This window comes from Sceloporus occidentalis, unplaced genomic scaffold (genome assembly GCF_023333645.1).
Source record: "Sceloporus occidentalis isolate IW3139 unplaced genomic scaffold, rSceOcc1.0.p SCAF_1, whole genome shotgun sequence".
NCBI classification, from domain to species: domain Eukaryota; kingdom Metazoa; phylum Chordata; class Lepidosauria; order Squamata; family Phrynosomatidae; genus Sceloporus; species Sceloporus occidentalis.
The window spans coordinates 285,939,049-285,964,274 of record NW_028316981.1 but is presented as its reverse complement, the minus strand read 5'-3'; the positions used below and the strand labels follow the sequence as shown (position 1 = coordinate 285,964,274).

At 41.5% G+C, this 25,226-nt stretch overlaps 1 protein-coding gene across 5 annotated transcripts in view; it reads right to left on the bottom strand.

Annotated features, from left to right (window-relative positions):
• The window catches only part of LOC149324013 (3',5'-cyclic-AMP phosphodiesterase 4D), a 534,014-nt gene that overhangs the window by 48,025 nt on the left and 460,763 nt on the right, over positions 1–25,226 (bottom strand). For all 5 annotated transcript variants that reach the window (XM_089495362.1, XM_089495382.1, XM_089495369.1 and 2 more), the window contains exon 6: positions 19,328–19,440. In XM_089495362.1, the coding sequence (XP_089351488.1) occupies positions 19,328–19,440 (113 nt within the window). The remainder of the gene's footprint in view (positions 1–19,327; positions 19,441–25,226) is intronic.

Genomic DNA, 25,226 nt, shown 5'->3' with positions numbered 1-25,226 from the left:
CATGGCTGAACTGGAATTCAAACCCTGCTCTCCAGAGTCATAGAACTACTCAAATCTTTACATCACACTGTCTCAGCATATTTAATCAGCAGTAAATCCTAACTCTTATTATAGCAAAAATGCTGCTGTGTCTGCTTTTTACATGTAAACTGTACCCACCCTACTCTGGAAATCAGAAAATGCTTGTTTACAGTGGCAAACATGATTGGCAACTTGGGACAGAGGATTTAGAAAGAAGGAAAAGGCACCAAAAACAGTGGCCTTTCTTTTAACTTAAAAAAAAAATCAATCAGTTTAGTTTCCCCTATCTGTATGTAATCTTCAATCAGGCCTGACACTACAAATCAAGAAAATAAAATGTTTCCAGAAGGTGTCCTATGCCATGATGCATATCCCTATCCAGAACCTCTTGTTTCTTCTATCAATACATCATGTGTGTATATATGTGCCTTACGTCACCTCTTGGGAAACCACATGGGTTTCACAGGCAATGTATACTGAACGGTGGTTTTGCCAGTTCTTTCCTATGAAATATAGCCTATAGTACCTAGTATTTGTTGGCTGTCTCCCACCCAAGTACTAACCAGAGCTGACCCTGCTTCCAAAATTAGGTGGGAATTTGGTGCCTTTAGGATATTTATATAGAGTGGCAAAGCCTTCTCCTGTAGTGGCCACTATTTTCTGTGGTTAAGTGAAGAAAGGGAAATCAGACATATCTAGTCACCATGTCTCGTCAGTTCCATGGGGCATAGTTTTATTTGTCGCAGCAAAAACAAAAAGGTTTGCAGCTCCTGAAAGACTAACCCATTTTATTTGGCTTAAACTTACATGGACTACAGCCACTTCAGCATGATAAAGACATAAAGAGAGTAGACAAACATTCAATACAAACTCATTTTAATGACTAAGAATAGGGTCTTCACCGGCAGGAACCAAGTCATAATTGAATCCAAACAATGTGTCATATTAAAATGAATCAGAGGGGAAAACAAACAAATCAACAAAACAGAATATTCTGCGTTGGATCCCTTCACTGAACTTCTCATGAGTCAAGATAAAAGCATGGGACTGAATAGATATTTCTCTCTCTCTCTCTCTCTCTCTCTCTCTCTCTCTCTCTCTCACAACACACACACACACACACACACAAAATTAACAGCAGTAAATGCCATATCCGGAGCACATTTCCTTAGCTTGCATCAAGTTAAGAATTCATACTGGATAAAATAAAGGCACCCTAAACCTATACTAGGTAGTATAGAGATACCAAAAGTAGTGACTTTTATATATAATAAGAGGATAGATCTATAAGAGAATAGATCTTAAAATGGTTTTGTTACAATTTTCAAAAAAATATAATAAAAAGTCTAAAGATTTGAAAGTAGTTGTGTGCCTTCAGGTAATTTCTGACTTGCGGCAACCCTATCTTCTTGCTGTTTTTTTCTTGGCAAGTTTAGTTTGGAGGAGGTTAGCTGTTGCCTTTCTTGGGCTAATAAAATGTGAAAGCAGACTTCAATTGAATTACTATTATTGAATGACAGGTATATTAATATTAATAAAATATTAACAGCAGAAATAAGGGGGGAACCCAGAAACTAACCACAGAAATGAGCAGTTATTTTTATTAATAAAATATTTTTCTTTTCCTATATCAAATTATGGTTGTTTGATCATCCAGCAGGTCAACCTTCATTCAAATCCACAGCTGCTGTTTCTTGGATAACACATAAAATGTGAAGAAACGCTGAAGGTGGGAATGAAATTCTGTATGTACTTCCAGCCCAAAGAATACTGTTAGACAACATTTCAAATGAAACTCTTTCCTGAATACACCTTTTGGACAGGATATAAAAGGCAGGTAGAAGGGAACCCCATATTCTGTGCAAGATAGGATTTCTTCATGTTTTTCAAAACTGAAGCAGGGAACAGGAGGATGCAACATACACTGCAAAAATAATCCAGTTTGAAACTGCTTTAAGTGCCTTTGCTCAGTGCTACAGAATCCTGAAAATTGTAGTTTATTGTGGCACCAGAGTGCTCTGACAGAGAAGGTTAAATGTCTCACAAAACTATAGTTCTTAGATTTCCCTAGCTAGGGCACTTAAAGTGATCTCAAACTGAATTATTTCTGCAGTGTGTTTTGGACCACAGCATTAGTAGCAGAAGATGACATTAACTCAGTTAAGTTGTCCTGTGGCAGAACTATCACTAATTGTCCCAGCATTCAAACTGTTACGCCAGTCTTCTTGTAGGCTGCTATTTTCCTGTGTAGATGGCCACTGTGTCTATTCCCCTTCCATTTCAAAAGAACCACACTAGATTGAGGCTATACTAGTCCAGAAGAAGGGATATTTTAAATAGCTATTGCCCTCAAAGGCCCATTCAATCCTTTCCCATTTTCCCCATGGTCGCAATTCCTCTTTCATCCCCTCTGCCTAATGACTTTCCTGACCTAAATATCAGTATAGGGCAAGAGTCCCAACCTAGGCAACATTTTTTCTTCAGTTCTTTTTCCAGCTGGATTTCCAATCTTACCTAGTTTGCCACCATTTTAAACCACCTGCCTTGCTTAAGGCCATTTTACTTTTAAAATACCATTTCAGCCCTTCATTTTTTTACTGCAGTTTAAACATTTCTGGGACGGAGAAGAGTCAGAGAAAACCATCATCCTTGTACTTACACCTACAGACTACTGAAAAAAGAAGTGTCTTAATTCCAGAATTTGCAACAAACCATGCCACTAGTTCTACATAAGAAAGCTGACACAAAACCTTGTAACCACTCTATGCCATTCAGAAACATTCCAGTAACAATGAAGCTAAGAAAAATATGGCCAACTCAATTAAATGTCCAACAAAGCAAGACACACCCACAAAAATAAACAGTGGATGTGTTCAGCAGGCTTCTACTCCACTCATGCTGTTTATTGAGAATTCATCCTTGAAGTATAGGAACTGAATAGCCGCAAAAAAATAATTTCCTTTACAAATCTTCCAAAAGCATGGAGAACTACTTGCAGGCAGAAACAGAACAGCAAGTATTCAACAGTTCTGCTTTTATGCCTACCAGTGATTTTCTATCTGCACTTTTGGTTGCTTTATACAGAAAAAAAAATCACAACTATTCTATTTTTTAAAAAGAGCTCCTGCCTTCAGGGGCTAGGACAAGATTTGCAGAAAGGAAAGATTCAGCTTCCACAAGAATAGTTCAAGGTGCTCTCATTCTCATATTTATATACTACTCCATGTCCACTGAATGATTCAAGATTTCACAATTCAATAAAAGCATGTCCTCTCAGGTATGGATGTACGCAGCTGTGCCTGGAGATAATTTATTCAACAAACATATTGCCACCATCAGCTCGCCAATCATTCTGGGGTGATAATTAAAACCCTTTGTTAAATTCAGACCTAATCTAACTCAGTTATACAAATTCTCATTCCCTCTTTGAGTGTGTATGGGTGTGTGTATGCACTACAGTTTCTACTGTTGTGACTTGTAACCACCATATACTCTCAGTTTTATAATCACGCATTGTTCCTATTTCTGATATCCCTGTAAGATCTGTAAAGAACTCCAATTACGTAGACAGAAAAGCAATGGAAGAAGGGGGAAATATTATGTACTTCTTTTTTAGCAGCATTTCCCAATTTTACTCAATCCTTGGGACAGTTCCCTATGCATTCATAATTCTCAGTTGCCGAGACAGTTTTTAATGCAGTGCTTTCAACTGGGGAGAGGTTTAAACTGGAAAAAAACAAGGATTTGTTCTAGCCAGTCCCAGAGATTCCCAGCACATGCATCAGAGAGCATCATTTTACACACTGCAATATCATCTCCATACCATCAAGCTTTCAAAGTACTTCCAATAACCAGTCATTTAAAATTTAACTGCTGTAGATCCACTTTCTTTCCAAGCTGTAAAAATGTATTTGCTAATTTAAGTTACAAGAGAAAAAAACAAACAAAAAGAATGAGAAACAACTGGCCTGTTACCAAACATTAAACCGAGCCTTACCTGGATCCAAAATTCAGGTGCAAAAAACTTTGGCCATACTTCACAATGCAAGGAACTCATAGTCATCTTACTGAAGATTTGTATCCACTCTGTTTTAATGACTAAGCATCCAAAGAAATAGACTCTGAATAGTCAGATAAGCATTTTTTAGAAGTAAGTGCACTATCATTCTCCAAGAAAACTTTGTCCTGTGCTTGTGGTGGTGGTGGGGGGGGGGGGATCAGTTCAAAGAAGCCATTCAAAACAATGGCCTGAAAGTTTATATTCAAAGATGCTATTTTTGCAAGCAGTCTCTTACACACAAGATTCTCTCACAAAACCTCTAATGCACAGGCAGAGGCAGCTTTTGAATCCTGTCAGGTACTTTCTGGCTTCTTGTAGAGTGCTATACTAGCCTGCATATACTCCAAAATGGCAACCTCATCTCTCCTCGTTGCTATGGTCACGCCATACGTCAGACCTGCACTTTTTTCCCTCAGACCTGTTTGTTTATGACAGGCCTAGGTGCTTCCTATTATGGTGCCTGCATCAGCACAGCTTGCTATTCGCCAGTAATGAGAGCCCGCGGCAGCCACTGAGGTGATCAGCATGCAGCAGAGGACAGAGATGCTGAGGAATTTGAGCATGCTCTCTGAAACTCTGCATAGAATGGCAATTTTAAGAATGGGTAAGTAGCATACAAATCACAGAGCAGCCCCATTTCCCCAGATACAGTGTATTGTGACTGGTGTGTATGTGTATGTATGGGGGTGGGGGGGGGGAGCCTACAGGCAAGCTGGTAAAAATAAAATCCTGGAGAAGGACAGCTGTAAGTAACAAAACAAATGGACCTCTTCAAGTTTAGCATAATCTAATGCCATCCCAGCTCTTGCAAATCAGATGTGGAACATCAAGCTGCTGACAGCAGCAAGAAGAACCCCCTTGAAGTCTCACAACAGCAAATGAGTCTTTCTTTTGAACTTTAAGAAATATATTGCTTTTCCTTTGGTTGTAGAAGAGAGTCTGTTTTGCTTCTCCTGAGGATTTGATGGGAGACTGCCCTCAGAGACAAGGGAAGACATAATCCAGAAGGAAGACAATGACAAGTCTCAAAGAGTTCCTGGCCGCCAACACTGCCAGTTCAACTAAGACAACATCCACTTAGTCCAGTCACCTTGCCAAATGACCTCACTTGTTTAGAAGAGACAAGGCTTAGCTCACACTGATGTATCTGGGCCCCGTTCACTATAAATTTAGAGATAACACAAATAATGGCCTTTCCAGTTTCCAGACAACTCCAGGCATGTAGCATTTTAGCAGGAGCAGAGGCTATTACATCACTGACCATGTTGACACAAATCGGATGGAGTTGACTTTCAATTATGAAGCAACCACAGAATCAGCAGACATCTACACACATTTCTCAGCACTCTGATAAAAGAATGAATACAAAAGCACAAAATGCAAAAACTTATTTTTTCCTCCACAGTTTTTTTTAAATGTTACATAACTCAGCTAAAAGAACTAAACTAGAGGTTCCAGTATGCACACCAATGACAACTGATTCAGGAATATCTTTGGGCCATCAGATTTTTTGGACTAGCACTGGCCATATTGGGTAGGACTGTTAGAAGTTCAAAAGACATGGAGGACCAATAGCTTCCCCAGTATTCCTCTGACAGACAGTACAGTCTCATTTATAGGTACTTAGCGGCAATAGCATATTAATCTGCAGGAATATCTAACCTGGCCTATCATTGACTGATAAAACAGGATCTAGAAAATTGTGTATAGTCATGGCTTCTAGGGTGCAGCCTGTCTAGAATTGGTAAAAAGAAAAAAGAAGGTTAGAGAATGATCTGCACCACTATTCCTTGGAAAGGATGGTCCAGGACTTGCTTATCCTTGCTTGCATATCCTAGCTTACATTCTAACAACCATCACTGCACTAACTTCTCATAAATCTGGGTCAGCTGTACAAGTCTTAGATATGGACTCAGAATAGTCCCTCTTAAAACTGCACACATGTTAAAACAGAAACTTTTCTAATTATGGTTACAATGTTGTGAGAAGTCCCTCGACGCAGTATGTTTCATTCTCTGCAATTCTTAAAACACATGCTCAATCACACAGATCTGAACCTAGAAGCCCTATTCTGCAGGAAACCCATTTTTCTTAATGTCCCTTCTAAGGAAAAATGATTTGTGACTTAAACACTTACATTGTGCATTTTAAACACACATGTCCAATAAAAAGATATTAGCTCCAATTCATTTACAAGGAATGGAGATGGAACCCACACAACAACATAATTCCCCTAATGCAACTCATCTTATGGTTCTGATTTAATCTTTAAGGACCAAATGGCCTTCTGAAGTAGAAATGCAGTATTGTAATAATCAACAGAATGTCAAAATATAGGGCATGAAGCTGGAAGTTGAAGCACTTGTTTCTTAGTTTCTTCTCTTATTCTTTCATTCCTTCAAATTTATACCAGCTTGTTACCATAAAGTAACAAAACCACCTTCAAATAATTTTAATTTAAAAACAAAAAAACCTAAACAAATATGGAATAAGGACTGGTATATCAGCCATATGTGGAATTTATTTCTCAGAACAGCGGAATTTTATGTTCATGTAAGCAATCCTTATTAAACTACCAAAGAAAAAGTCAAACATCAGGGAATATTTTATGCTCTGAAGTATTCCATATACCCCAGAATGGGTGTTAAGATTAATTTAAGATTAATAGAGCAAACCTACACAAGATGCAAGTCCTACTATGTTCAATAGGGCTTGCTCCCTAATAAGCTTTGTTATACCAAAAGGTTTCATGGAATACAAGCTGTTTTGTCAGGCAGATGTAGGAAATCAGTTCACTGTTTAGGGGTTCAGCCACCAGTTCATACTTTAACTTGGTTAATAATATGGTTTCACATCAGGAGAAAAAATTGAAATACAAATATGTGTCTGCTCTTTTAAAAGCTGGATGACTTTTAAAAATGAATACACAACTTTTTGGTTTAGGATATAGTGTGAGAACAATGGGATGGGTAAGGAACACCATGAACTCATCAACAGGACAACTGTAATGAAAAGGAAGAAAGGGACCAAATGTTTTTACTAATACAAGTGGAAAGAAACTCCTTTAATTTAAGACAGGGCAAAGCAGAAGGTAGACTGGAATCTACACTAGTATTTGCATTGCTTCCCAGTGGTTTATCAACAATAACAAGCCGATAAACATATTCTTCAGCTGAGGATGTCTACACTAAAAAGCACAATTTCCTACAATTTTATGTCTGCCTTCCTGAGCCACTGCTTTCACACTCTAGACCAGCTGGCAAATCTTAAATTTCTCAAGGAAAATAAAGCAGATACACAATTCCTCTCAATTGACTAATGAGAAGAACAGTTCCCAAGTTTTTGGGAAATTAAAATGAAGCATCAAACTATTCACTCATAAGATCACAGAAGGTGAAAAGGGGGGAGTAGAATTAGACAAACATTTAGGTAACACTGACTTTTTTCCGGTGCAGTTTCTGCCCAGCTCACAATGGAGAGTTACTGGATTAGAATAATGTAGCCTTCTCTATGATAACACTCTCCAACAAATACAGCTAAGAGATTAAGGGGCTGTAGCTCAACACATTTAGAGGATGCCATTGGTGATAATCGACCATAGCTGTGGAGTTGCATTCTTTTGTTCATAAAATTTCTAGTCTAAGAATATGAGATGACAAGGTAGCTTCTTAGAGATGGTGCAAGAGAAAAATGTGCTTATGTCCCTAGCAAGAGAACTCCTACCTGCAGTGTAAATTTGCCGTCCTCACATAACACCAGGACACTGGAGTTGGGGAGGCAACATTTGTCCTCAGACACTCACAGCTACTTCATATCATCAAGAAATTCACAGCATCAAGAAATTCATGCTTGCAAGTCACTCCCATGAATAAAATCACAGGATAAAATGAAAAGTATATTTATGTCTACCTGCAAGTGGTAGACATAAAATATTGGAGATGCTGTGTATCTCAGAACTGCTTAGCATATATGTGACAGATTCATACATCTATGCAATATTTCCTTTCTATTTTGTGATTTCACTTATAAGAGTGACTGGAATATTATTGAAAGTGAACTGTTTAGTCTTTTGTCTTCCACAATGGTAAAGATGTCCATTCACTCAGACTACCATGCCAACAGTCATAGGTGCCTGCTTTAGCTTGGATCTGTGATAGACTATCCTAGTCCCCGTGCATTTCAGATATTAAAATGAAGCACCAAACTATGAGCTTTTAAGACCTCAGGGGAAAATGCAGGGTAAAGGGTAGAATTAGACAACTGCAGACGTCTTGAATAATAATAATCCAGTTGTAGCTTAGGGAACTTAGCTCAGACCTATGGGAGAACTTTCCTGATCTGAATCACCACCACCAAATTTCCTTTTCCTTCATCAACTCTCTGACGGAGTCCATTCCACTTCCTTGGCAACGCTTTCTCAGAAATGACAGTTCTGCCTTTGTCTGCCAGACTCCTTGTTCACAAGCTTTTTTCTCAATAAAGTGTGAAGAACTCCCTCTGTGCACCTGTGCTACTGCTGAAACTGTGTGCAAGCGGAATCTAAAGTTATTTTGCGCAGGAAAAGAAAAATTCTGTAGCAAGTTGCTTTTTGCACCCTATCCTTAAATCTGCAAGTCTTTTCTAGTGGAGAGAATGATGCCTACCCATCCCACCCACGCTCATCTCCATGGTTACTTGAGTGGAAGCCTTGTGTGCTCCCGAAATACCTAGAGCAAGTACGGTTAAAACATGAGGCACTCCTTCTTCTCCACTGTAGAACAAAGACTCAAGACCCTTGTATCTCATGCCAGCGGCACAAAAAGAAGGTGGTGCATAGGTGGAGAAAGGTATTACTTAATTAATATGTTAAATATAATCTTTTGTGAACACATGAAGAAATATTTAACTACACTTCTTTGCTTTATCCCTTCCTGCAAGCCATGAATAATTTATAGCCCAAAAGGCAGCACTGATGCAGGGTCATTCTGATGTGGTCCTAGAATCCCATCGTCCTCTGTGCTGAGTGTCTTTGTATCTGGCCCACATCCAAACAACTCAGGTCATCTATATGACAGATCACAGCAAAAGTAAGGAGCAACAAAGGTACAGCTTACTGCAGACCAACCTAATTCAACAGTCAAGTAAAATTCTCATCAGTGAATAAAAGTGATAGAAGAAAGCTCAAACTGATACAGTGCTACCTCGGGTTACGAATTTAATTCGTTCCGCGGCGCCGTTCGTAACCCGATACATTTCGCAACCCGAAAAGTCGCTGGAAAGCCGCTAGCCGCTAGCCGCGCTTTGAATTTCGCGCCGAAACGTGCCGAAAAGATTTTCGTAACCCGAAAAATCATTCGTAACCCGGAACAGTTTTTTTAAATCTAACTTTTTCGTACCCCGGAAATTTCGTAACGCGGTGAATTCGTATCCCGGGGTACCACTGTACAGGTTTGCTGACCAATCTCACTGGGGAAAAATTACCTTTCATTACAAACCTAGGGCCAGATTCTTAAATAAATATTTTCAACCAAGGTCTTCCAAAAGCACTGTCAGACGAAAATGTCTGTGTCCATACACATGAGGAAAGAAAATAAAAAAGGGAGCCCCCACCTCGATTATTATTTTTTTAGATAAAAAAGGTGGAGAGGAGGAAATGGTCAGTGTTACATCCTCTGGAGTCTGCTTCTCTGAATAAGAGTATAATAGGGACTCTAGCAAAAACTCCACCCCAATGATACCAGTTCCTCTCTGCAGGAACCCAGTATCTCAGGAAAGGAGGAAGAAAACACCTCCGTATACTGAGGTATAAAAATATGTCCTTCTAAACTGTACTGGAACCAATCAAGGAAGATTAAAATGTCATTTAACAGCTTCAGTACCTACATTTTACTCATGCTCCAAGTGCTTCATTACTTCATGGTGGCAATATTGAAAGTATATACAAGTAAAAGGAGCCTCGGTGGCACAGAAGTTAAATGCCTGTACTGCAGCCACTGACTCACAAACCACAAGGTTGTGAGTTCAATACCAGCCAGGGGCTCCAAGTTGAATCAGCCTGGAATCCTTCAGTGGGACACTAAAATGAGTATCCAGCTTTTGGGAACAATTAACTCACACTTTGTAAACTGCTTAGTACATAGGTAAGCAATATAAAAATGTACTTGCTACTTGCTAGTATACCCCAGTTAATGAACTAGATGTGTTCCTGGGCATTATTGTGTGGTTACAGGTTCCTACACCACCACAACCCAAAAAAGAGATGTTCACTATGTTCAGTATGTTCAGCTGGCGAAAGAGCCAGGTCAGGTAAGCCTTTCATAAGTCAACAAAAACATTTCGAAAACTCTACTAAACACTTGACAGCCTCTGTATATTTTCTTCCAAAATATATGCAGTGATTCCCCCCCCTCCCCCACTGGCCTTCAGTTTTATTATATATTTTTGTTTTGGTGGCCAAACTTATAGATCTATGCTTCTTACAGTGTCTGAGATAGAGTTATCTCCTCTCCCTTGTTCTGTCTGTTTTGCTGTTCATACACTCATAGTAAGAGATTCTGGAGAAAGCAGCTGCTTACCTTGCCTACTGCAGTCAAGCTCACAAAGCTACAATAGAACTGGCCACAGTAGATTCCCATTCTTTCCCAGCTCAAGCTTTTTATTGCACTGTTTACTGTTAGGCTTGCCATATCCCGCCTGGGGGCGGGACTTTCCCGGTTTGGGGCGGGTCTGCACGGTCCCGCCCCGGTTTGGTCCCGCCCCCGGGATTTCCCCCCCAGCGAGGCCCTGGAGGCGGCTCCACGATCGTGGAGTCCTCCAAGCCTTCCCTGGGGCTTGGGAGACGCTATCTCCCAGGCCCCAGGGAGGCCTTGAACAAGGTTTTAAAATGTAGGACCTTTTTTTTTTTAATTTCCTGGCAAGGAAATTTAAAAAAAAGGTCCTACATTTTAAAACCTTGTCCTACATTTTTCCTGGTTTGGAGGTCCTCGGGGATGGCAACCCTATTTACTGTAGACATACTGCTGCAACCTAACATGAAAAGTTTGTGTTTCTACAATCCTCCTTAACCATCTTCCCAAAGTTGATGCTGATATATATATATATATATATATATATATATATATATATATATATATTTTCCAGCTAGACAAAGGAAAAATGATGAAAAGCAGGTGCTAGGGAGTATAAAAAGACACTGTAAAAGGCCCTTCTTCATCAGAGGTTTTGTTAATTGAGGTATGCCTATGTATCTCTTACTGAGTTTGGATTTAAAATGAATACTTTCAGAAATGTCATCTACAACACAGGTTTAGCAGCTACATTGGTAATGAGGATTTGCCCAATACTATTCAGTTTTCACTTGGAAGAATGACCTTAAGTGACTGGTAGAACACGTTGCACATACCCAAGAACCCAGGTTTAATCCCTATACACTGAAGTCTCAAAAAGACTAGAGCAGGTGATAGGAATGAACCCAGAACACCCCAAAAGCCAGAGCTGACTACTGGACTGGGTAGACCAACAGTTGGACTTAGTAGAATGCACCCAACACATTATTCAAATAACCTATAGTTAGTGCTGATTGCATATGTCTTTTTTCCTCTAGAAAAACCAAGAAATTCAAAAATCCAGCTGAATTGTGAATACAATAGTATTCTCACTGCTTGATGTTACATAGGATAATGAGCTGCAGACATTATGGGACCTATTACCAGCTTTCTGATCCTGGAATGGTCAACAAAGCATCAAACTGCCTTACAGTTGGATATTTTATTATTATATTATACTCCACAATTGAAATGCAGGAACTTGGCTGATATGTAAATCCTTTTAAACTGAATGTGGCAGCCTTATTCTTGCTGTTTAATTGGAAACAAATTATACTAATCTACAACTGTAATGGCAATCTATAATGCTGGACAAAAATGCATCACAGTGCTGAAACTTATACAGCATTCGTGGGCATATTACAGTTAACATGCATGGGCTATTTCAAACAACTCAAAGCAGCTACTGAGGACCAGTGTGGAGTGACCAAGAGCAAGATCTACTAAATATATTCCAAATATTCCTAGCAGCAGTTGGTGATAGTGGCAGAGAAATTCTACTTCTCATAAAAAGAATTTGCAATCTGTTTGGTTGTCTCTTGAGAAAGAATTATATCCTCTACCACCTCCACATCTAGAACTGTATCATCAACACATTTTACAGCATGGGAAGAAGGAATCCCTGAGTCTGTCACTCTCCCCTCAATACCATTCTCCCCAGATCCTTAAGATTAGGAGCTATAAACATTATGTGGCACTGGAGGCTGGTGGTTATGTTTTATTTCACATTTATATTTGTCGTTTCTGTCTAGCATTCCCAAATTGCATTAAGAGTGTGATGTAATGATGAGGCAATCCTAGGTTTTCAGACAGGGTGTGTGCATGTGCGTGTGTGTATAAGGAGGGAGCTCCTGATCCTTTCTGATCTGACCTGAAATCCCTCTATAAAGGATATTAAGACACTCCCCATACAACTCACATCGTAGGCTGCAGTGCAGCCAAAACAACCTTCTCAGTGTGTGCATGACCGCATGCAGGTAGAATATGTTATGTTTCCTTCATCTCTCCCTTTTCTGGTTGTGGTGTGTGTAATCTCTTCTTTTGTACCCTAGTATTGCTACCCAGATGAAGAGGGTAGTGACTTAATTCCTAAGTAGAGAAGCACCACTTCTTGAAATGGACTCTTGCTTGGGTTCCAGTTCTAATTAAAACCAATAGCCAGAACAGAGAGGTGGGCTTCCCTTTTATTTTCTCTTGCTTATGATATCCAAGTGTCAGTACACCATGTACCTCCCAGACCCACTAATTCCATGCTACCTCTCCTTGTGTGTGTGTGTTCCTTCAAGTTGCCTGCCAACTTATGGCAAGCCCTTGAATTTCAAAGGGGTTTCTTAAGCAAGAAATACTCAGAGGTGGTTTTCCCAGTTCCTACCTCTGAGAGATAGCCTACAGTATCTGCTATTTGTTGGTGATCTCCTATTTAAGTACTAACCAGGGCTGCCCTGTTCAGCTTCCAAAATGAGAGAGGATCTGATTCTTTTAGGGTATTTAGGCTTGGACCTGGTGGTATGAACCTGCTATGGTTACAACTCTTCTAAACAGCCATAACACTAACGCCACACAGTGATTTGGGAAAGGTGTGTGTTTTTGTATTACTAACTGAACGTTGATTTTAAGAAAGAAAGTTAAAGCTGAGAAAATCAAAGTATCTCAACAGGTAGTTTCTCCTAAACTGTATGCTTTGTGAAAAAGCCAGATTTGGATAAATGCCTATAAAAATACTAACACTTTTTGAGTTCTTTTTCATTGTTTCATATTTATTCAAAGACAACTTAGGTACTAGTTAACTTTTTCCCATCTTAATACAGTGGTGCCCCGGGTTACGAAATTAATTCGTTCCGCTGTCAATTTCGTAACCCGAAAGGCTTTCGCAAGCCGAATTCCCATAGGCGCTAATGGGGAAAAGCCGCGATTCCGTGTGAAATCGCGCCGAAAAGCACCAAAAGTTTTTTCGTAACCCAAAAAAACTTTCTTAACCCGGAACAATGTTTTCCAATGGGATTTTTTCGTATCCCGAAAATTTCGTAACCTGGGTATTTCGTATCCCGAGGTACCACTGTAATAATAATAATAATTTGTTTTATTTATATACCGCTATTCCAAAGATCATAGCGGTAAACAGCAAATAAGCTAATTAGCAAGTAAGCTAATTTGCCCCCAACAGTCTGGGTACTCATTTTAGCGACCTCGGAAGGATGCAAGCCTGAGTCGAGCTTGGGCCCTTTTGCTGGTCTTGAACTCGCAACCTTGTGGTTTCGAGTGAATGGCTGCAGTACAGGCATTTACCCACTGTGCCACCAGGGCTCCATAATTATATCAAGCATACCCAAGGTAGCAATTCTGAAAGCTGAAAAGGTTAAAGGAATACTGTCCTGAGGGACAACATTTCTACTGTGTTTACTCTTTTGGGAAGTAAACGTAATGCATTCTTTACAAACGGCATTACAATTTGACACACATAACTACATTCATATACATTAATGTGTATGGTGAGAGGGGGAAAGAGAATGGAGAGTATAGCTGCATGTGTAAGTGCTTATCTCCTTACTATATAAGCATTCTTAAAAGAAAAGCAAATAGAGAATCTCCTTAGATAGTCTGATAAATCCTTGTTGTCTCTCTCTCAAGAAATTCTTATGCTAACATTATGCAGGAGCAGGCACTGTTGTGCATCTTCCACACACTTTTTATTTGCAATATCTACAAGTGGTACGGAAAACTAAAAATGAATCAGAAATATACTATATGAATGGGCTTTAGTATGTCACAGCTTTCTTCTGCTTTCTGCAAGCTGCTTTTGCCGGTGCTTGTGGGGTAGAAGCAGCTCTAGGAGCCAGCTACGAAATCCTCTTCTACGAAATGCTACTCAACTGTGTGTATTGGATTAAATTATGTTTATGTCCAGGAGATAAGGTTCTTAAAGGGTGGTATTTCTTGTCAACATAATCCGAGCTAGCTACACAAATGCAAAATCTGTTTATTTATGTGGCTTTGTTTTACAAGTCAAAAGCACTCATGTTATTTTTAATGTTTGAAAAAAGTTAACATATTTGATTTCTGTGCACACATAACCACATATGCACATCTTCAATGAACTAAGCTCTGAATGGCGTTCTCTCTTATGAATAGACAATGGTTACTTTTATTTTGAACAAGGGGTACAGGCAACTTGAAGGCACACACACACACACACACACCTTTGCCCCTTACAGTTACCATGCAGAGACTTTCTGATAACACCAATTTCCCAATAAGAGAGGGAGGCACACAAGAAGATTTCCCTATTTTTCTGTGTAGTCACAAAATAAATAAATAAATAAATAAATAAATAAAATCCCGAGCCTCTTTAAATCAGACTTCTGCAGGATTAGCACCTAAAAACTGGTGCAATGATGCCCAGAAACTTCCATGGGGAATGCAAATACAAAAGACCCCTGAAAGACCAACCCATAGAATATGGGCTTTTTGGAGTTAACCCTATCATTTTGGTTGCAAACAAATTTTGCTTCCTAAGGTGTAAGAAAGGAACTGGCAAAACCACCTCTGAGTATTCCTTGCCTAAGAAAACCCTGTGAAAAATTAATGGGGTTGCCATAAGCCAACAGGCAATTTGAAGGTACAGACACACACAAATCACAACTATTTGCAAGTAAACAAGCATATGATTGCATTGCTATGTATGGATCAAGTTATTGACACATTGCATTTAATCAGCGGTAAAGAAATCAAGACATCCACATTCCCGTTTTATGGATAAAATGGGACCAATTACTGTATGCCTGCAATGCACACTTTCAGTGCTGATGTAAGAGATCACATCATTCAGGCTGACCTTCAGAGTGGCTATGGCAACTCAGCTCATTGAACAACTCATACAGGGAACCTTGGCTGTATGGTCTCAATTTTAAAGCAAAGCAAAAGATCACTTAAGAAATATTCTCTTTCCTTCTATCACTGGATATTTCCCAACTAGTGAACACATCCACAATACAAGGCACTTTTTCAAATGTTCTTGTCTATAAAAACATCTCTGCAAGAAAACTGAAAGACATGCTATTGTTAAATAATGTTTTCAAGGAAAGTAACTGCCAATATTTAATGAAGTTTACTTTTTAGTTATGTAAAAGATGATAATGCTTTGAAAGAATAAAAAGAACAGCATACCTCCAAAGTGACCCGAAGCAGCTTTATTTTGGCCTGTCTGTATGGGCCCTTAGTTAACAAAAGAAGTATTAATTTGAAAAGGGGGGGGGGGGGGGATAAGAACCACAACCCTAAATTCTAGGACCATAAAAATGTCATTTAAATATATAACTGGTGAATTAAGCTCAATATCTCAATGAGGTAGTTTGGTGGAATATTTAAAATGATCAAGTACTGTTTTGTTTGTTTTGTTTTTAGGACAGGAGGACAGAGAATCATACGATCTCTTACTATGATCAAATGAAGCCATTTCTTGAGCACTTTTGTTTGTAGCTATCATTCTTTCGCTTTCCACAAAACTTAGATTGAGACATTACAGTTTTTAAACTTTACATGTATATTTTAAATGTTTTCCTGAAAACTTAAAATGGTGAATGCAACAAGTATCTAAATGCAAGATAAATGTGTTGCGTAGGAGTATTCATCCAGGAACTGGATCCGACTACAACTCCATACTGAAAGTACACTTTGTGGCAAACCTGGGCATTGTGCAATGTGTGAAACTGCCCTTTTGTGCACATTTTGCATATGTCTAAATTGAAAGTTTCAATCCCAGTTTAGTTTCATTTGTAAAAAAACATTGAATTCACTGTCATTAAAAGAAAGAAACAAGTTAAATTGTCCCTTAGGAAAACCTATCACAGTGTTTTCTTGGAAGAATTTGTTAGAGATTCAAATCCTGACTCAGCCATAGTTTCCCTGCCTTCCTCTACGTTGAGATTTTGGTCAAGGCTACGACTGAACTGGGATTTGAACCCTGGTCTCCCAGTGTCAAGTCCAGCACACTGTACTGGATCTCACAGCCATACTACAGGATCTTAAATATGTTATTAGATTAAATATGCTATCACTTCATTACTCAGCCATCTCTCAAGTACTGAAAAGGATGTGAAAGAAACTATTGACTGATTCAGTGTCTCCGATGTCTTGGTCCCTCTGCTATTGGCTGCTCTGGTCTCTTTGAAGGGTGTGATATAAATCAGATTAAGTAAACAAAAATATATAAATATGCTCAAGGGGCTTGCAACAGAGATACTGCTTTCTTGTCTTACTATTTCTACAGACAACTTTTTAAATGAAGAAGATAAACTGAGAAAGGTTAAGAGAACTGAAAGATGCCCAAAGAAATAAATGCAGCACAAATATAGGAAAGCATTGCTCCTCTAAATGTATTTTACTATAACTGAGTTTCATTTGTAGCATAAAAAGAAGTGTGCGGTCTTGTCCTCCTATTGTGATGAATATATGTGTAATTTTTCTTTCTGCTTTTAGAAAAGTGATCAAATTTCAGATTAGTTACTCAGGAGTAAGTCCATTTAAATCACTGGGACTTACCAAGTCAGTGTGCACAGCTTCTCCTCTGCAAGTGCACGTTTTAGTATCTCCTACATTTTATTCATTTGTTTCGACATGTAACACTTGTTGCACACCAACCTCTTTGTACCACAAGCATGGCCTTTCTTGTAACTTTCTCTTCCTGGCCATTTACGTTGTAACATAACCACAACTCTTACAGCTAAACCTGAGTAATTTGTTGAATGCAACTGTTGCTCACAGACGCTGTTCTTTTCTCTTCCTGTGTGATGAATGATTCTACTAGTTTTTATAGTTACATGAAATGGTTAATTAGAAAATATGTATTATAGTTGAAGGTGTCAGAGTGCAATGTGGGTGGGTCATAATTGGAAGATGTGTTGTTAAATGTAATAACAGTTAAATGTGGACAGCTTCTGTATGGTTTTTATGCTGGTAAAAATAAGTTTTTGAATTAAAATTATTTTTTTTAAAATTAGAGATCACTGCAACGTTTTGGAACTCTACCTGAGAGGGAAACCTTTATGGAAAAATCAACCAGAGAACACTCATAGACACAAACAAAAGAGGAGAATTCAACTTTCCACCAGAGCTCATCCCTTTGTAAAGGAAACAACATCCCATTATTGAAGGGAACTCCTAGGATGGTCACCTCAAGACATTGTCCCTGGGATCTGGACAGGGTGACCAGATATCACAACCACAAAGGAGGACAAGCAACCACAACATTCAAGAAAGATGCAGAATGTTACAACATAAAAGCTAAGTAACACTCATGCTTCTTAGTCATGCCCAAAAGGGAGGACATTTTGGAAGTTCTCCTGGACAGAAGGCTGAAATGTAGGACATTTGGAAAATGAGGACATCTTAGTCACCCTAGATTTGGGGCACCTCAGGACCACAAGGCATGCATGCACATTTTAAACTGGCAAACTGTACATAAGAGGTGAACTTCCATGCAAGTTTGCCTTCAGGAGTGGCCTGGCTAAACCTCAGACCAGGATTACAATGCCTGGGATGTGGAGTAGCCAGGAGGCCAGGTACGAAAGTGTGTTACGTGAGGAGAAACTGAGGGAGTCTGCGCAGAGTGACCAGATGTCTTAACTGCAAAGGAAGCCAAGGCACTGCAAAAAAGGAGGGCATTCAAGAAAACAAGGGAGGACATGACCAAATTGAAACTCAAAACACTCATAAAAATTTAAATTCCTGCTTCTTAGTCCCACTCAAAAAGGAGGACCTTTTGGAATTTCTCCTGGACAGAAGGCTGAAATGGAGGACAAGGCCTGGAAAAGGAGGGCCTCTGGTCACCCTAACTGCAAAAGGGGGCCAAGGCATCCCAAAATGGAGGGCATTCAAGAAAAAATGGAGGACATGACCAAACCAGAGCTAAAGACACACATATACAAATGCCAATTCCTGCTGATTAGTCCTGCTCAATATGAAGGAGCTTTTGGGGTTCCTCCTGGACCAAAGGCTGAAATGGAGGACAGCTTCTGGTCACTCTAACTGCAAAAGGGAGCCAAGGTGTCCCAAAATGGAAGACATTCGAGGGGAAAAATGGAGGGCATGTCCAAATGAAGGTTAAAACTACTCATATACATCAATATCAGTTCCTGCTTCTTGGTCTTGCTCAACATGGAGGGCCTTTAAGAAGTTCTTCTGGACAGAAATGGAGGACAGGTCCTGGCAAAAGGAGGGCCTCTGGTCACCTGAACCACAAGAGAAGAGCCAAAATGGAGGGCATTCAAAAAATAAAAAGGAGGACATGCCCAAATCAACGCTCATATATCCGTGTTAACTCCTGGTTTCTTGGTCCTGCTCAACATGAAGGACTTTTTTGTGTGTGTGTGTGGGGGGGGGGGGTGTTCCTCCTGGACAGAAATGGAGGACAGGTCCTGGCAAAAAGAGGATGCAAAAGGAGGGCCAAGGCATCCCAAAATGGAGGACATGCAAGGAAAAAAATGAGGGACACGATCAAATCACTCCCATATTGGGGGTTGGACTGGATGACCCTTGGGGTCCCTTCCAACTGGACTGTATGAATGTCAACTCCTGGCTTCTTGGAGGCCCTTGGGGGGGATGTGAGTGAGTGGAAGGGGGCCCCTGTTTGGGGGCGGCAGAGGGAAAGCAGGGGGGGCAGTCCTACCTTGTTGGAGGCCATTTCGCTGACGGAGTGGCGGGTCTGCAGGGTCTCCAGCTGGTCGAGGCACCAGTCGAGCTCCTCCAGGGTCTCGCTGGCCAGCTTCTGGTAGGCCTCCTCTGCCAGGAAGAGAGAGGGAAAGAAGGCGCGCTCAGCAGCGGTCCGCAAGCGTTTCACGGGGCTCCGGGCCGCCGCCGCCGCCGCCGCCGCCGCCCTCCTGCCATAGCAGCCCGCCAGCCGAGGGCGAGGAGGAGCGGGGCCCGGAGGGGGAAGGGGGAGCCCGGGGCCCAGAGCCAGGGGCTGCTCCTTCATATTGGGGAGCCCAGGGAGGGAGAGAGAAAGGCCTGGCCCTCTCTGCTGGGACCCCGCGGGAGAAGAAGGAGAAGTCCGAGGAGAAGAAAAGAGCGCTCTTTGGGCAGAGGAGGAGGAGGAGGAGGGAGGCCAGCCAGGCCCTCAGCGGGGCGGCAAGGGCAGCTCCTCCCGCTCCTCCCTCTTCATCCCCAGCGAATGCCCTGGCTCTCTCTCTCTCTCTCTCTGGGTTCCTGTTGGCTCCACTTGGCTCCCTTCTTGGCGCAGCAGCCTCGCAAACCCAGGAGGAGGAGGAGGAGGAGGAGGAGGAGGAGGCTCCTCTGGCAGCAGCAGCAGCAGCAGCAGCAGCCCTGGAGGGGAACTCCTTGCCTCCCCCGCCTTACAAGGGCAGCAGGAGCAGGAGGGGGCCCAGCATCCTCCTCAAGAAGGGTACTAAGAACAGCCTCCTCCGCCCTTTCTTCTGTTTCTGGGGGGCTCCTTTCTCGGACTGGCCGCGGGAGAGAGCGCCTGGGCGCCCGGCCTTTGAGGTCCTGCTCCGGAGTTCCCCGCCTTCCTTGCTTTCCAGCGAAGGAAGAGCAGGAGGAGGAGAAAGAGAAAGAGAAAGAGAAAGCTCGGCCCGGAGCTCAGGCGCTGCTTTCCCGCCCTCCTCCTCCTCCTCTGGACTACACACACACAACACTTGCTCCTCTTGAGTACACACACCCACACTTTTCTTGTGTATAAGCACTTGCTGAAGTATACACGTAACACTTGCTCCTCAGGTACACACACACATTTACTCCTCTTGAGTATACACACACCACTTGCTCAAACACACACACAAGACTTGCTCCTCTTGGGTACACACACACACACACAAGCTCCTCTTGTGTATACACATACACACAGACTTGTTCCTCTTGAGTACACACACACATTTCTCTTGACTCCATGCACACAAACTTGCTCTAATTGAGTACACACACACATTTTCTCCTCTTGAGTACATGCACACATGCGCACACCTGCGTGCTCCTCTGGAGTACACACACACACACACACAAGCGCCTCTTTACACACATACTTTTTCCACTTGAGTGCACACACACACTTGACTACATGTACACAAACTGGCTCTTCTTGAGTACACCCACACCCACTTCTCTTGACCACACATACAAATCTGATCCTCTGGAGTAACACACACACATTTCTTTTGAATACATATACACACATGAACTTGCTTCTCTTGAGTACACACACAGAGAGAGGCTCCTCTTGTGTTTGTACACATACACACACATGGATCCCCACATGGCTCCCTGGGCCCAAGCTGTGGCCATGAGGCGGGGGGGGGGGGGGCTGACAGGCCAAGAAGTCCCCTGCTTCTTCTGCTGCTCCTCCTGGCCCCCTCTTCAGAGGCTGAGGAGGGAGGGCCCCATGGAACCCCCACAGGAGGAGAGGGCCCAGGCCAGCAGGAGGGCCGCTGGCTGTCCAAAGCCCAAAGGAGAGACATGATAAACAAGACTACTATGCCTGCCTCCTAACTTTGCAGGCCTTGGGACTCTCCTGGTGGCTCTCCCAGGGGCAAAGCAGGAGGAAGCCACATGCAAGAGAGCTTGGCCCCTTGGTGTAGTTTTCTAAACAAAATGTTGGGCTGAATAGTCTTTGGTCAGGGAAGCGGAGCCCTGCAGGTGAAGTTGAACTACAACTCCCATCAGCCACGGTTGTGATAGTTGATGGCCCCAGGGAGATGGAGGCTGTAGTACAACATCATAGGGTAAGCTTCTCTACCCCTGAAGGTGGTAGAATCACAAGAGTTGGAAGGGATCCCCAGGGGCCATCCAATCTTCCATGCAGAAGACACCACCACAGCACTCCCAACTGATGGGCTTCCAGCCGATGTTTAAAAACCTCCAAAGAAGACTCCCACCACTCTCTGAGGCACCATCTTGCACTGTGGAAAAAGCTCTTACCATGAGGAAGTTCTTCCTAATGTTTAGGTGGAAGTCATGAAGACTGCTTCACTCACTTCAAAACACAGCCTTGTGCCTAGGGACCTTCCTGTTCATTCTGAGTGAGGCCCACGGACTTCTGCCTCCAAGTTCCAACCCTCATGAAGCCACTGGCCTGCTTCTTGTCTCTCTACATTGGCCAAGGCGTCCCCATGGCAAAAAGTTCATGGTACTTTGCCAAAGGGGACAAATGATGGAGCCCTTGGACAACTCCCGCATGAGAGAACAAACAAGAACTTGGAAATACAGTGGACCCTTGTTACACACTGGGGTTTGGTTCCAAGATCCCCCATTGATAACAAAATCTGTGGATGCTCAAGTCCCATTAAATATAATGACATAGCAAAATGGTGTCCCTTATAAAAAATGGAAAATCAAGGTTTGCTATTTGAAATTTATACTTTTTTTGAACATTTTCAAACCATGTATGCTTGAATCTGTGTATAAGAAGGGCTGACTGTAGTACTTTTCTTAAAGAGCGCCTCTCCCAGAATCACCTGGGAGATTTTGAGAGCTGTCTGCCTAAGTACCCTAAAGGCACCAGATCCTGTCTGATCTTGGAAGCTAAGCAAAGCCAGTCCTGGTTAGTACTTGGGTTGGAGACTGCCAACAAATACCAGGTGCTGCAGGCTGTATTTCAAAGGAAAGGGCTGGCAAAACCACCTCTGTGTACTCCTTACCTAAGGAAACCCTGTGAAATTCATGGGGTCACCATAAGTCAACAGGCAACTTGAAAGCAGACACACACACACACACACACACACACCTATTATCATTATCATTATTATTCTTTATTTATATAGTGCTGTAGATTTGCACAGTGCTGTACATAAAAACAATAAATATAAAAGAGTAAACCTGCCTAGTGTTTCCAAACTAGGGGGGAAAATTCACACTATGGGCACACTTGATTCCCCATGAAAAGACTCTGCCCAGTGACTTTAGCCCTTAGGCAGCAAGTCTTGTTGATTCACATATGACTTCCTACATGGAAACCCAGTGGGTAACCTTTGACAAGTCCCATACTCTCAGCCTCAGGGGATAGCAATGGCAAACCCCTTCTGAAGAAACTTGCCAAGAAAACCCCATGATAGGTTTGCTTTAGGGTCACCGAAAGTCAAAAGCCACTTGAAGGCACACAGCAACATCAACAACAACCACTTCAGGTGTTGTTCTAAGCATTTGTAGATGTGTGCCAAAAGCTTTTTCCTGCATGGAGTAGTATATATACACCTGACTGATTTACCATGCACTGGGAAGTGAAATGTGCAAAATGATCAACTGGACAGGCCAGAACAACCTGTGACTGTATCAGAAAAAAAGGAGGAGGACAAACAGAAGCAGCTAGGAACACTCCTGATGTGAAACAAACAGGTCAGGGTGGGAAAAGATTTTCTAAGGTGCACTTCAGCTTTGTCCACCTCTTAGTACTTGCCCATGCAAACTTCCGAAAGCTGCTATCATACAGATGTTTTGTGCTATAACATCATCATCACTGACCATTGGCAAAGTTGGCTGGGAATGATGGATGATGGAAAACTCCAGGTGGGGGGTTGACAAATAAGTGGTCAGCACATGTCTCAAGGCTCCAAGAGGGTTTCTATCTGTGGGATTTCTAAGACCAGGATTTAAGAAATGTTATTTGTAGTCTAGAAAGAACCATGGGGCCTCTGTGCTATGTATGCAGCCTTGCATTTAGGTACATTATGGATGATACCAGTGATTCCCAAATTTTGGTTACCAAGATATTTTGGACTCGAGCTCTCAGAATTCTTGACAGCTGGCCAAGCTGGCTGGGGTTTCTGGGAGTTGAAATCCAATACATCTGGAGGACCAAAATTTGGGAAGTTTGTTGTTGTTCCCCCACTTCAATCCATAGGGTCAGAAATATTATTATTATTATTATTATTATTATTATTATTATTATTATTTCTTCTGACCCTATGGATTGAAGTGGGGAAACAACAACAATTAACAAACAGTTATCAGTTAAAACACACATCAGTTTAAAAGAACAAATAAGATGTACAAATATTAAAACAATCCACATCTAAAATTCGTCATTTAAAATTCACTGGAATACACTACTACCAGTATTAGCACTATTGTTCCACTTTGGTTTTTTTTTAATTGTTCCACTATTACTAGTGCTAGCACTACTGTACCACTTTTACTGCTATGGCTACCTCCCGTGACATATTGGATTTGTAGTTTAGTAAAGACTAAGAGCTCTCTGGTCGAGAATTCTAATTGGCTCTCCCTAAACTGCAAGTCCCAGGATTCCACAGGGGCAGCTGTAGCAGCAAAAGTGTAATGACAGCACTATAATAGTGTAGTGTGGTACATTATAGGACATCTGTGGAAGCACTATCTGGTCCCACATTGGTTTCCCTCCATTTCCTGCTGCTCCATTTCCCTCCCTCTTATCCATAAATTCTAAAGAGTTCACTGATCAAATCACAGTTGGATTGTGTTGTACGCTCTGCTTCTTATCTGATACCCTTATCGTTACTAATCTTGTATAGCACATAGTATTTAACCACCTTTGAATACAATCCAGACAGAGATAAATGCTTTTAAGTCTTTATTGAACCTCAATGGTAGAGAGGGCTGGACACGTCAGTAACTATCCCTGAAATCAGCATGACGGACATATGCATAACTCTGGTTGGATCACACCTATAATCTCTTTTGGCCTCAGCTCAACTCCTGAAGGGAAAGCTGTATTATTCTCACATGTCAGAGCAGCAACTGAGGTCACCTAGTTGAATCTGTCATGGAGGTATGATGGTTTGAACATCACTTTCATCTCTCTCTTTTTTCACTCTGTCCACCAGACCACACTGGCTCTCTTTAAAAGCTAATTCTGTATTTGTTTTAGCTAACTTATCGTACATCCTGAGAATTACACTGAATATTTGCACAGTCAATTTCAATGCAATGTATATAAGTTGGTCTGGCCAAAGATTCAACAAGAAAGGCATTTCCAAATATTGCAGCATGTTTACTTTTGACCAAATCCCCAATGGAAGGTCTGTGAATGACGTGTTTATCGCAGAGTTTGCTTTTGGAGACACAGGAGGAGCAGGAGCAGAATCTCTTCCAAATTTTTTACCTCAGAGACTCAATATCAACTGGGTTTTATTTGCTCCTCGGGCACCCTCCCCTTCCAAAAAGGTCTGTCTTCTGGGAATGGAAGGAGGGAGAACGATAGAAGACCTGACTGAGACTTAGCCAGGCTTTCCAAGGGCCAAACTTTGGATCTCATTTTCCAGAGCCAGGAATTAGCCCTGAAAAAATAGAGAGAGAGCAGGGTAATAAAAAAGTTTATCTGATCATCCAGCTTAGCCCTTCTTCCTTTCCCAACCTGGCATCCTTGACTCTGGCTGGGGGTGATGGCAGTTGTAGTCTGTCGCATCTGGAATCTGCCAGGTTGAGGAAGACTGATATATAGTGTATTTCCCCTTCAGCACTGGTTATGCCCCATCAGTCCCAAGATATTTGGTCTTAGCAGCAGGGTTGTTATCTATCAGGAAGCCTTCCTTGCCAGGGCTGCATCTGCACGCAGAAGTAATCTGGTTTGACACCACTTTAACTGCCAT